At 34.3% G+C, this 13,699-nt stretch overlaps 2 protein-coding genes across 2 annotated transcripts; one reads left to right on the top strand and one right to left on the bottom strand.

Moving 5' to 3' along the window:
- Window positions 1-910: 910 nt before the first annotated feature.
- On the top strand, window positions 911-3,978 carry LOC141839296 (large ribosomal subunit protein uL5-like). Its single transcript, XM_074727014.1, has 5 exons — window positions 911-998; window positions 1,108-1,215; window positions 2,078-2,120; window positions 2,211-2,406; window positions 3,623-3,978. The coding sequence occupies exons 1-5, from the start codon at window positions 996-998 to the stop codon at window positions 3,819-3,821; spliced, it is 549 nt and encodes a 182-aa protein (XP_074583115.1). The 5' UTR covers window positions 911-995; the 3' UTR covers window positions 3,822-3,978.
- Window positions 3,979-5,300: 1,322 nt separating this feature from the next.
- Window positions 5,301-10,680, bottom strand: LOC141838645 (polyadenylate-binding protein-interacting protein 8-like). The gene is made up of 10 exons (XM_074726182.1): window positions 10,166-10,680; window positions 9,758-9,868; window positions 9,534-9,578; window positions 8,788-8,860; window positions 8,597-8,709; window positions 8,409-8,468; window positions 8,198-8,245; window positions 8,045-8,113; window positions 5,763-5,824; window positions 5,301-5,651 (listed from the first exon to the last, which is right to left on the bottom strand). Exons 1-10 carry the CDS (start codon window positions 10,481-10,483, stop codon window positions 5,594-5,596), a joined length of 957 nt encoding a protein of 318 aa, XP_074582283.1. The 5' UTR covers window positions 10,484-10,680; the 3' UTR covers window positions 5,301-5,593.
- Window positions 10,681-13,699: the final 3,019 nt, after the last annotated feature.

Below are 13,699 nucleotides of genomic sequence, written 5' to 3'. Positions count from 1 at the left end.
AGCCGACTGAATCAGACGGCATCCGTTAGTTCTCTAGCTTAAGGTATCTTTAGGAAGGGGATCACGCTATCACCACTTGTTTCTTCGATCGCTTTTCCCGCGCTTCCATCGCCGGCGGCCGGAGAAAGCAGCCTGGGTTCTTGGATCAAAATGCTCCGACGATTTGGATTCGTTCTGGCTTCGAGGCTCGACCATGAACAAGCACGCTCCCTGTCAGTTCAAAGGGGAAAACTAAACTTTACGCCTATGATTTTTCTAATTTTTCAAATCTACCCTCTTTTAACTTTTAGGATAATAAATGGCTTAACTTCGATCTCACAACTATCTATAAAGAGATAAATTAAAAAGTTACAGTTGACCACAACGGAGGAGGATCGATCTCACAACTAACTATAAAGAGGTAAATCGAGAAGCTACAGTTGGTGACAACGGAGGAGACACCGAGATCCGACCCTTATTCACTTTAATAAGTCTGTCTCGTCATAACTAATTCAATTATGTAACCAACTCAATTATGTTTCAGAGATAATAAATGATTTAATTTCAGTAACAAGTAACAGATGAAATTCGATATCTAGCGGTCTCACATGATAATCCCACGATTATATATATGAGGAAGTAAATCTGAATTGTAGAGTGACTTTATTTATCATAATTGTTTTATTTAGTGGTAAATAAACTATATTTTACATTCGAATGTTTTTTTTGAAGTATCAATTTAATAAAAAATAGAAATAAATTTAATTTATTTTTTTTCTTATTCCGAACAAATTCCATTAACTAAATGCCCTGAATCAGAGCGATCAGGCCTAATTGATTGGGCCGACCAAATCGGCCCCGTTTATCTTCATTTGACGATGGCATTTCCGTGGATTTGGTTATAAATCCATTGGGTTCACTCTCGCAATGGTCTAATTTAGGGTTTTGTGTGGTCGGGTCTCTACCATCCCGTTCGTCGGCGCTAGCTGCTGCCTCGGCTCCTCTGCTCTCTCGCAATGGTCAGCTACATTCGGTTCCCTTCTGCCACGTTTCTTTCTCTTGCTCAGCTCGATTTCTTCGTGTTTCCTTTAATTAAATGGCTTTTGTTTTGGTCGTCTTCCCTTGCAGTCCTCCGAGAAGAAGCTTGCGAATCCCATGAGGGACATTAAGGTTCAGAAACTTGTTCTCAATATCTCCGTCGGCGAGAGTGGCGATCGTCTTACCAGGGCGGCGAAGGTACTTGATCTGACTTCTCTTTACTTGAGTTGGTTATAGATTCCGAATCACGAAGATGATTTCTTTGAGGTTACTTTCTGGCTCTAATTTTTCCCCCTTTTATCGGGGCTTTCTCTTGTCTTGTCCAAGGTTTTTGTTACGGTTGTCAAAATTGTTTTTTTTATCCGTGGGGTGAAAGAGAATTGTGTTGTAAACTAAAATTGTGAAGTTTCCATCTTTTTCAGACTAACCTAGTTTGAATCTGTTTATCTACATGGTGATTCTTTTTTTCTTCTGCAAAAAAAAAAAAAAATCTACATGGTGATTCTGAATCTACATGGTGATTCTGAACAATGGCAACATGGCCTGATAATTTGTACATACATTACCAAGTAATGGAATGTCTCATCTTCAAGGTTTTGCTCATTTATTCTGTTAGGACTGCTTAGCTTAATTCAGTGGTATTTATGATGATTCCATATTCTAATCTGGCTCTTAGACTAAATTTTAGGGAAGTGTGATGTTTCTTATACATGTACGTTTTATTTCTAAAATTCTGACCCATAAGCGCTATTGGAACAATGTGAAGATGCTACGTCTGACACAATGCAATACGCTACATGAGAAACAAGAGTACATCTGCTAGATATTGGTCTGTAAAGTTGCACATTGTTATTTGCTTCAAGCTGTGCCGTTTGTTGTTTGTCTCTTGGTAAAAGCATTGGCTTTTCTTCCCACAAGTCTTACCAGGTCTTATTGCTGTAGAGTAGCCAATTGTTCTTGATTTTAAGGTGCTTTTTGCTAATTGTCTATTGGTAAAAAAATAACAGTGTTTCCTCCTCTTGACTAGCACTGTTGCTTATGCATTTTTTTTGTCTCTCAGGTTTTGGAACAGTTGAGTGGGCAGATCCCAGTTTTCTCTAAAGGTAATTTTTGTTGTTTTAAAAAGTAATGCTGTCAATGCATAGAATGTTTTTGCTCATGAACCTTCTCTTGTGGCTGATATAATTATGCAGCAAGATATACTGTACGTTCCTTTGGAATCAGGCGTAATGAGAAGATTGCATGCCATGTTACAGTCAGAGGTGACAAAGCCATGCAGCTACTTGAAAGTGGACTGAAAGTGAAGGAATATGAGTTGTTGAGAAGAAACTTCAGTGATACTGGCTGCTTTGGTTTTGGCATACAAGAGCATATCGATCTCGGAATAAAGTGAGATTAAGTTTTTTTAAGTTATTATGTTGAATTTCGTAGACAACTACCAAATATTCCACATACTGATAGCAAATATAACACATTTGTTCACTCTCATGTGAGCTGTTCTTCCATCTCCATTTTTGATAGCATGCTGGTTGTAAAATCTGACACATAATTTTTTGCTGATCTATCTATTAGTTATTATCTTGGACTTTAATACAATTAACTGACATGGATGTGGATCAAAAAGTTGATATATTTGTTTCTATTTTTTTTTACATGTTTTCAAAAAGGGTTTTGAATATCCAGATATTGTGTCAGTGTTCATGTATGGAATCAGTAGATCTGATATTGGTAGATGAGAGATGTTGTAAAAGGGAAGACAAGTGATTGCTTATATTTGATATAGTGGCATCATTAATTTGTATGTTTCGCTAGCCATATGCATCACCATTTTATGGCAATATCCAGTATCATTTATGGCCTGATTATTATTTTGGAAGGAGAATTTTCTTTACAGACTATGACCTTATTGGACATTATGTTTCCTTGGTCAAACTAGGGGCATACTAAGAGAAATTAATTTGGTCGAGGTAAATAATTTGGTTAATGGAATGGAATAGATAGAGAATAGAGTGGTTATCCCTTGGAATGGAATTGATATGTAGAATTAGCAATGTATATTCCTTAGTTTGGTTCAAGCAACATAATAGGTGGATATTTTCAGGTTTGTAGCAATATTATAATAAAATACTCTGATCAATGATAAAATATCTCCAGGTAATAGATCATGATCTCCTAGCCTATCTCCAAGTAATAGAATGGCTATTCCTGAGATTCAAATTTACCATTGGTCTCAATAATATTTTGCGTGATTGACTAATTCTCAAATAGACCTTGTTGAGATGCCAGATTTTTCATGTTTAGAAGTCTTTTTAGGAATCCATCTCAGGAAGTATTGGTACAAAATGTCTTACTTCATTGAAGTATTTCAGAGGTTTTGACAGCATATTCATATCTGGAAAGCTACCGTCAATGCAATTGATTTTGTGGGTATTTATACTCTTTATTTTTAATGCCTTTTGCAACAGCGGATGAATAGTAGTAACTATGGTGCATTTTACTACATCAATATTATGTATATTTTAAAACGTTCATTATTTGCGAAATGCTGAAATACTGGAGAATTGTTATTTCTTATGATTGGATATTCTTTTCTCAATCTCTGCAGGTATGATCCCTCAACTGGTATATATGGCATGGATTTCTATGTAGTCTTAGAGCGCCCTGGTTATCGTGTGAGCCGTCGCCGCCGATGCAAGTCGCGCGTTGGCATTCATCAGCGAGTAACAAAGGAGGATGCAATGAAATGGTTCCAGGTGAAATATGAGGGTGTCATCCTCAACAAGTCTCAGGCAACCACTTCATAGAGTTTGATATGTCTGAGTCATGAAATTTCTTTCCGACAGCTGCACCCATTTGCCTTTATCACTTCCTTTGGAGACAAGAACTTAGATATCTTTCAATTTTGTATCCGAGAATATTGTGCTTTAGCAGTAAAATTCTTCTGAGATATTTGGCTTTCAATTCTATCGTATCGTGGTTATTAAATTGATAGATATGCTAATATATTTATTCGTTGTGTTATTCAACTATTCCATTCTATAATGTTATCCCAAAATTAGTTAGCAACCGAACAACCTTGATGGTGGTGATCTTGGCATTGTTGTCTATCTCCTGGATGATCACACATGACTTACCTTGTTCTATAATTGAAGATGGTTGAAAAGGTTATACCTGGGGATGAGGATTTCGAGCTCTTTAATCTCAAAGATATAGTGGATCGACATAGGAGAGAAAGGTAAGAGTGCTAATGAGTATCACATCTAATGTGACATAGAAATACCTAATGATTAAGATAAAGCAATAAAAGAATTTAAAAACCAATATCTTATGCAAAACCTTCTATAGGATTTTCTATAGAAGTCTCATTTATAACTATTCAACTCGATCAAATAAGTGATGATGATTGTCCTTTGTTAATTAAGATTCTGGTTTTCAAGACCTATGTAATTTAGGTCTAATGCATTAAGTTCTAACTAAATAAAATTAAATCAGTTCTAAATCTAAGTCTCAACAAATTAAGTATCATTTTTTATATCGACTATCCATAAATATTGTTTAAATTAATTTGTTAAGCTTTTGCAAACCTTTTACGCTACATTTATTAGGTTCTTGGTCAAAGGTACGACAAGAGACTGGGACAAAATAACCATGATTTAGTTGGTGGAAAATTTGCATCAGCAAACATTAAATATATATTTAAATATAATTTTTCACAAGAATCCTAATCATTTATGTATGATGAGTTTTGACTAAAGGAAAAGAAAATCCACCTTACTCAATTATGAGCTAATAATATAGTTCCTTGAGACAAAATGGACCAAAAAGGAATTATGCCACATATTCAAAATAAAAATTCTAATCCCAACAAAAGAAGGATTATACTGTTTTAACCCTGCTTAACAATTCTTTTCAATAAGAGCTTATCTGAAGATTTATGGCTAAAGCAATGCATGCTGTTGTTAATCAAAGTATAACAAAATTTATCAACAAGAAAAAAACCATTTGAATGAATGAAGCACAAATGAGAAGAAGTTTCAACTACTCTTAATTCTACTCAAGCACAAATTTAAAGGGCAATTTAACAATAAAGCCAAAAAATCAAATCATAACAAAACTGAAATAATAATAATAATAATGAGGAGGCGATACTTCTAGTAGTAACCGTAGAGATTCAAGTTTGGCATGATTTTCTTGTACACAGGAATTTATCCATGTTATCAATTAAGAACTTTGATAGAGTTATAGGTACAAAGGTCTGCATTGATACTAAAACCACTGTACAAATTATTTTCTAGGAAATTAGAATAGAATAAATTGCCATCCCCAAGAAGACAGCCAAAGATAGTAATATATGAAGGTCAACTTCATATGTTCCAACAGAAGAAAAGAGTACCTAGCTCAGTGAGAAGTTCTATCTGTTTTGATAGATATGTTTAGCTACTAATCTGACACCTACTAAGTTTCTTTGGCTCTTATAGCCAAAAGAAAACAAACCAAAGGAAGGATGTGGCAGTAGAACAAAATATCATTCAATTTAAACAAGGAATATGATCCAACTCCGAGAATGCAACTCGACTCAATTTGAAGAAGATCGTGGAATACGCAGCCTCACCGGTGTCTTTGAAGGACTCACCCTGGAACACATGGAATTAATACATGAATTCAGATTCTCTGGGTAAAATGTTTCAATTTACCACTTTCAGCGGCAAGTATTAGGATAGCTTAAGAAAGATTAGTAGATATACCTGATAGGCAAAGTTCCTAGAACCATGCCACTCTGGTTCAAAGCTAGCATTGCACTTTCTGCCTGCAAAGCCATTAGAGAGAATATGAACATTCTTGGGCACAAAAGGCACGCAAATTACAATTATTAATAGCCATAGTTCAATAGATTGGGAGTGACATCAATAACTTAGATAACTGGTAACTGTAGTTCTAACTTCATTATGCTCCAAGATGAAGCCAGTAATGAAAATGTCTAGTCATCCTTGGATGAATTCAGTATGAAACTCACAATTGTCCCTTTTGGAAAATCCCAGACCTTTCGAGATAAGGGGGTTCGCCAGTTCAAAATTTTCGATGTTAATAGAAGGATTAACCTTGTTTTTGACATTTATCATTCTATTTTATTCCTTTCTAGCAATCCAAACATGTATCTGAATAGCTAACTTAGCAATAGTAATGTGTTTTGTAACATGGCTCAGCACTGAGCACTTTACAGTATCTCGAATCCCATCTTTCCAAGAAGCAAATGGAACCAAGTTACAAAACATTGGAATTATGCTGAGAACTTAGCAATAGAATGCTGGACATGGTGGACAGGTAGCATTGACTATTCTACCTTACATGAGAACCACAGTATTTTCTTGTTTACTAATAGTAATAGAAAACAATGTAACATTAAAACCCCATTTGTTCCTTGATAATGCTATGCATCATTTTGATATGTGACCATTCAAGTTTTTTATTAGTAACAAGCTTTCAGAAACTAATACTACTACAAAAACATTGCTGCAAAAGAAGTTTGTTTGACCAAACAGCTAACTAGGTTTAGTAACATGATACTAAGACTAATTTATTAAATACAATTTTTGAAAATAGTGTGACAACCTTCATTTTGTATAATATCCATGAAAGACCTCCTAGCCAAACCTCTATGCTAAGAGGGGACTGGGCAATGAAAAAAAATGAAATGTTTCAGTGTAGGTGACCTATCGTACAGCCATGCCACTAGATTGCAAGAGTCTGATCTATACTTGCATTTGCATATGCCATCGAGTTGAGTAATGAAGCAAGTAAATAAATTTTATATGGAAAATAGTACAAGCACTGAAATATCTCTATTTAGTAAAACCAATAAAATCTGTAGAAGTTTCAACCTCACCAATATTCTAAACATTGGAAGAACTATTAAGTTGTAAGCAATAACCCAACAAAAGCTACTGCAAGGAAATTATGAAATTTCCATGTGTCCAATGCTAAATTTGTGCCGCTCACATGAAAAAGAGGCATCCAATCATTACAAAACAGTTGTCCATAATGCAACAAAGAAAATTCTACCAGTGGGAGGGATGTTCTCAACTAAAATAATTCTACTAGCCACTGAGACTATGTCATAATAAGTGACTCTACAATACTTTTCGTGTAATTAAGCTAAGTTAAAGGTTATTACGGGTAGTTCATCGGTTCATCCACAATGCATCCAAAGAAATAAATGATAACATTGGCTGTTTAAGTTGGCCCGCCAGTATTGATTTTGCTTTTTTTGGATCGATTTGCAGGTTAATGGTTGTTTGAATAGACTAAGCGTCAACATTAAGTTTCTCAACTGTGAAGGTATTTTCGTGATAGAATAGCAAGATATCATTGGCATATTGGACAGTAAAAGCCATTGACTGATTCTAGCCACAATTATAAATAGGAAGGCGATAGAGGATCCCCTTGCTTGTATTAAATATGAACCTGATGGCACATTTTTCTTAAGTGCCAAATACTAAATATCAATGTGACAAAAAGTGCCATCAAGGTCCACCAGCATAATCTAATTAGAAGTAGTATGGGATGGTAAAAGGATGTTGGTGAGAAGATTGATTCCAAATTGTGATAGTGGTATTGCTAAGGTCTTTAACTGTTTAACTTAGCTAAGTTTGTGATTACAACCTAAATGGACTATTTCTGATTTGAGTAGCCCCCTGCAAGCACATTATGCAAAAGTGGCTGCAACGATCATAAAGTGCAATTACCTCTACCATTATATTCTACATCTCACTATATAGGCTGCCATCATCACCCTTTCTTAGCATTTTAACCTAAACATGTATGATACTGGAGCAAAAAAGAGATTTTAACACGCGTAAATTTTTGGATAGCAACAGCTAGAAATTCTGTTATAAAGCTGCTGAGAAGACTATGAAAGCATACAGAAAATCAATAGCACTTAACAGTGACAAAACAAAAAAGTTACAGTGTGGACTGAACATTGAATCAATCTTCAAATACTAAATGAATCAGTAAATAACTAAAATACCTGAGCAAATTCAACAAACGCAATTCGGGTTGAGTGGATATTATCACCAAGGAGTCTCAGACGAGAAACCTGAATAAAACAAACAGATTAATTTATTATCACAGTAGCTGTATCAAATTGTCCACAATGTCCTTTTAACAGAAGTAGACTGACCTCACCACAGTGTTGTTCAAAGAAGGTTTTTACATCCGTTTGAGTTACCTGCAACAGAAGATAAAGTTATATTCATGAAGCAATTATTCTATTGAAACTGTTGTACTGAAGTATAAATCTGTTTCTGCTAAGTTATTTGTGCCATAAGACAGACTGTAATAGCAAAATAAGATTTATAGGCACCAAAATAAAGTGAGCAGACCTAATATACCTTTTTGTCAATGTTTGTACAGTACACAGTTCGGATGACCATTTCCTTTTCATTCTCAGACTGTTCAATTTCACAACAGTTGTAAAATTTCAAGCAAAAGTGCAACACTGCTTTGTTTGTGCAACTTTGGAAAATATTGATGGAAACAACTATTGTTTCAGGCAAGAAATAATGAAAAAAGAGATTACCTTAGGAAGAAACTTCGGATTCACAGGTATGATTGCTGTCTTTGAAGGTAAGACTTTCATTGGGCAGTAACCAAGAACAGTGCCACCAAGGCTCAAAGCTGCCCTTGCACCATCTAATAGCAAATATCTATTGTTTTAACATCTTTTATGATATGTATTTCCATGAAATAAAATGCAATTTATGAACTCACACTCATCAGAAAATTCTATAAAGGCAAAGTGAAGAAGAGAATGGGGATCACCACAAATACGACAATCAACTACCTGAAAAGTACATCAATCTTATAAGAGTCAAAGAAAGGGGTGGTAGAACCATCCATTTTGATTGAGATGCCTATAATGACAGGCAATAAAGAGACATGAGTGAGATAAAAATTTTCTTGCCAATGGGTAAAGAAAAAGAAGACTGTTTTAACAACACAATGAACTCATTACAAGCGCAAACCATAGTAAGCTACCTGAAGGTGAAAGTAAATCACTTTCAGAGACAATGTACTTAAAATAGAAGAACAAGGTACATGTCAATTTTTTTCTCTTTAGTCTCTTTATCGTTGCACCTTCAGCTCTATCATATTTAGCCTGGATAAATATATCACTGGAATAATATGGGTCGGGGAATAATATGGGTTGGAAAACGCAGTTCTGAAAATAGTGTTTAAAATATCACAAGTAGTTGGTTATTAATACCTAGATATTTCAAATTTCACACTAATTTCAGATGAGATCATTTCTCTAGAATTCGCTAGTGAATTCACTAGTTATCAATTTCATCATTGTGTAACCCTAATAAAATATTGTTGTTAGAAAATATAGAGGGAGATGGTCACGTAAAAAAATTGGTTTTTGAGGTTCCTACATAGGCAAATAATTAATAGCTTACTGATAAATGTAGGGCACATTCAGGAAAGTTTCAGATAGCTGCAACTGAGAAACTTACCTGACCGTAGATAGAAAATATTTCAGCAAGCTTCTCTTCAGTCACCTGAAATATATGTTGCAAAGATCCCATTAGATTCTTAGAATAATTATATCAGCAGAATGCAACAACCAATAATAGAAAGCACTTATCCTTAAAGGAGTGGTAGCACTGGGATAACTAGAAGAACACGACATTAATCAACAACAAAATTAACAGCAAAATTTTTTGTAAAATTGACTCACTTGATGATCAATGTCGGAGACATAAACAGTACGGTTAATGCTATCCTCCCTCGCAGCTCTTCGAGCTCTGTTATTCATCTTCATCCGCCCCTCATCATAATTATTCCGCCTCTGGTATAAAAGAAAATACATAGTAAGGCATTCCCGTCAGAAAAAAGTTCAATACCACTTTTTTGTTTTCTATAAAAGAAACTAAAGGAACAGGAAAGTTCAATAAATTTTGCAAAATTGTCTCTCTTCTATGTTCTTCTCCTTCTTTAAAGCGAAGCGCAATTTTGAACACATCGTTAAAAAAAACGTAATTTGGAACAGATTAAACCCAAAATCTCAGTTTGCCTTTGACAAACAGTATAGAAATTCGTTCGTAAACATTCGAAACAAAACAAAAATTCAAAGCAAAGAAATTACTCGGCGATTCGGCTGATTATTAGACGAGCAATCACTGCTTGAGTCCTTACTACTGCCGCCATTGCTAGTCGGACCATTTCCATTAAAGCCACTCGCCGCCACAAAAATGGGCGCATCGGCAGAAAGCCGGCCTTCGGGTTTCTGACCGCCGCCGGCAGTGTAATTCGAAGGGAAGAATTCCTTGGCGGCCGGGTTCAATTTGGAAAGCAAATGGGCGAGCTTAGTCCGCGCTTCTCTCTCGTATTCCGCCGGCGCCTCCGTCTCGCGGCGGACGAACTGGTCCTCCGCCCCGATCGCCTGCTCCGCCACCGCAGCCATCCCAAACACGAAAAACGCAAACACGAAACCAATCAACTCTCGGCCGAATAATTCGATCGAGAACAAGCACGAATTCGAAGTGATCGGGTCAAAAATATCGGCAAAAATCGATTTGGATCGCCATTGCCGGACCACTATCGAGTTTTCTCTCGGAAATCGAAAAAAAAAATGAAAATGGGGCCGAGCAAGACGCGACAGGAGTGAGAGGCGATGAGGATGACAATGTACTATAACTTCCTATAAATAGCGGGTTTCTTTTCCATTTTTGTAATAATTTTGAAATTTTATTTTTGAAAAAAATAGTTTTGTACTTTTATTTGAGAGGAAAACATAAATAAAATAAATGAAAAATCTATTTTTATGGTCTTTTATAACAGAAAGGGATGAAAAAAGAAAAGGGAAGTTATAATCTTGCCTTGGAATAAAGGGCAAAGAATGGACAAGACAAGCACGATGAGTTATGGGCAACCGTGAATTTGTTATAAATGATGGGGTGTTGTTGGAATTGAATGGTGTATTTTTCGTATAAAAAAAAATGATAATCCAGTAGCCACATCTCTGGGGTGGTCGGTCCGGTCCCACGGAAGTTTCCCACCGACCACCAAGGTAAATCGGGAAACGCATACGGCGGCCAATCCAGATGCCCAGCATCCTTTGATTGCGTTCCCCATTTGGAGGAAAATTTAAATCGGGAAGCGCATACGGCGGCCAATCCAGATGCCCAGCATCCTTTGATTGCAAATTCCTGCAAATACGTCGTAGCTGGGGATCGAACCGCGGGTCCCTGAATTACAATCCGGATGTCCTACCGTTGCACCATTGCCTCGGGGATGTGTATTTTTCGTATCATTGTATATGTCCGTTTGATTAATCTATCCTGTCAAATAATTAAATTTGAAATTTTATCAAATCTATTTTAAAATAGATTCCTAGACTTGTGACTCACTTGGGTTGGCCCGCGATCTACGTGTATCAGCCTGCAAATTAAAAAAATTTATTTTTTCATTAAAATTTAAAATTAAAAGAAAAAAATTCAACGAATTAGTGAACTTGATCTGTCTAAATTAGGGGTGAGTAAAAATTCGATTAAAATGAATAAATCGACTGAACAGACCAAATTTAAAAATTCAATTTGGTTATTTTAAAATTTTAGTTATTTATTCTAAAAAATCAATTAATTCGGTTCGATTTTGATTTTAAAATTTCTTATTCGATTAAACTGAATAAATCAAATAAATCAAATTAATCAAAATAAAAAATTTAATTTATAAATTCCTAAATTTATAAATCCTTAAATAATTGATAAATTTTTTATAATATTTAAAAATTTTAGTTATTTCAGTTATTTCCATCGAAAATTAAATTAATCGATATTTTATCAGTTTGATTTGTTCTATTTTTATTTGAAATTTTGATCGATTTAGTTTAAAAAAATCGATTCCATTCGATTTTGATTAATTCGATTCGATTCAGTTCGATTTTAATTGAATATTCAGTCCTAGTTTAAATCACAATTCAAACTTAAAAAATTTTAATTTGATATGTTGAAACTACATAAGCTTAAAAAATTTATTATTTTTTATATTTTTCATTGACAGATCCGTGGATTGGTCCGCCTAACTCGTAATCTGCCTTAAGTTAAGTTGGATTGAAAATTTTTCAACTCGCCAAGTTAATAAATCGGCTTATTCCATTCCGTCATATGATAAATTTCTGATAAACTGGCTTGTCTCATTATAAGTTAGTCCATTTAACCGTTTTAATTTTTAGCCTGCTTATGGACTTTTTTAGAAGTTTATCGGGCTAATTTAGACAATATGTTAATCCAAAAGAAATTTTTAATTCCGTCCTCAATTTTATATAATTTTTCATTTAATCCTTCGAATTTACAAATCAATGTCCTTTTTTTGTATTTTGGCTAATTCAAAATTTGCAGGTGTGGGAATAGTTGGGTAATAATTTTTTATAATTAATGCAATATTTAAATCTATCTTAGTCTCTTTTTTTTCACATCTTTTAATTTATCAGCTATTAAATACTTTTGATGGAATTAGTGTGGTAGTCTGTTTGAGAGAAAGGTGGACCATTAGCTAAGCGACAATTAGAAAATAGTTAGGTAGTGGGTCCCAGTTAAAGTGTCATCATATATCAATCAATCATGGATCATATTAGATGCTGTCTAGAGTTTTTTATATAATCTCGATATTCTATTATTCGGATCGATAAATTATTAAAGTCATCTGTCCAATTTCATATAAATTTTTCATAAATTAAATTCAAAAAGTACTAATAAAATTAGACACTGATAGACAATCTGTGAGACAAATCGTTTATCAAAAGATAAATTAAAAAATTATAATTTATCATTACAAGGAAAGACATTAATTCAATTTCGTCGAGATTTGATCATTATTCACTTCAATAAGTCTGTCTCAGACTAACCAAATTCAACTCTACCCTGAAGATACTTAAGTATTCAATCATGATTCATAATATGATTGTTCTATTAATAAATTTGCTCGTAGATAATCATACTTCGCGTTACATTCACAACACAATCTCTCCGCTAATAAGCCCAGGCTTATGTGCTATGTTTCATGTTTTTTTCATAAAAAATAATAATAAATTTTAGTTAGCTCCATTGACTATCTCTGGGTGACCGGTCAGGTCCCACAGAAGTTTTTCATTAGCCATCAAAATAAATCGAAAAGTACACGCAGCGGCTAGTCCAGACACAAATATAGTATAAATGTGCTCCATTCAAGAATTGACCGTGATATTTTGAAAACTCATCAAATATCCTTACCCTTTACCATGCCGAAGAGAGGGGGATTGAATCTCGGTCAAAAATGTTTACCTCCCAATTTATTACACGTCATGAAGTTACTCTTTTGTATCTCTTCAACTGTATGATAATGAATGATATGCTCCTCATAATTGAAATTTCTTAAATATTCTTTAATCTTTACTAGTATGATAATACTTTAAAAATAACGTTAAGATATTTTTTCTTACTAATTTACTATCTAAATTTAAACAATTTATTAATAAAATAAAAAAATCTTAAGATATTTTTACGTCAATAAAATTTAGAAACTTTTTATAGTATGAAATCGGCCTAATAATAATAACAATTTGAGCATTTTGTCACAGAGTTGCATGACATTTGCGTGTATATCTCTTATTTGGAGACTCTCCTTTCGAGATAAGAATAAT

The sequence above is a fragment of the Curcuma longa genome, chromosome 11 (assembly GCF_044706935.1).
Source record: "Curcuma longa cultivar G26 ecotype Majalengka, Jawa Barat chromosome 11, ITB_CL_G26_1.1, whole genome shotgun sequence".
Taxonomy (NCBI): domain Eukaryota; kingdom Viridiplantae; phylum Streptophyta; class Magnoliopsida; order Zingiberales; family Zingiberaceae; genus Curcuma; species Curcuma longa.
This window is presented reverse-complemented; position numbering and strand designations above follow the sequence as displayed.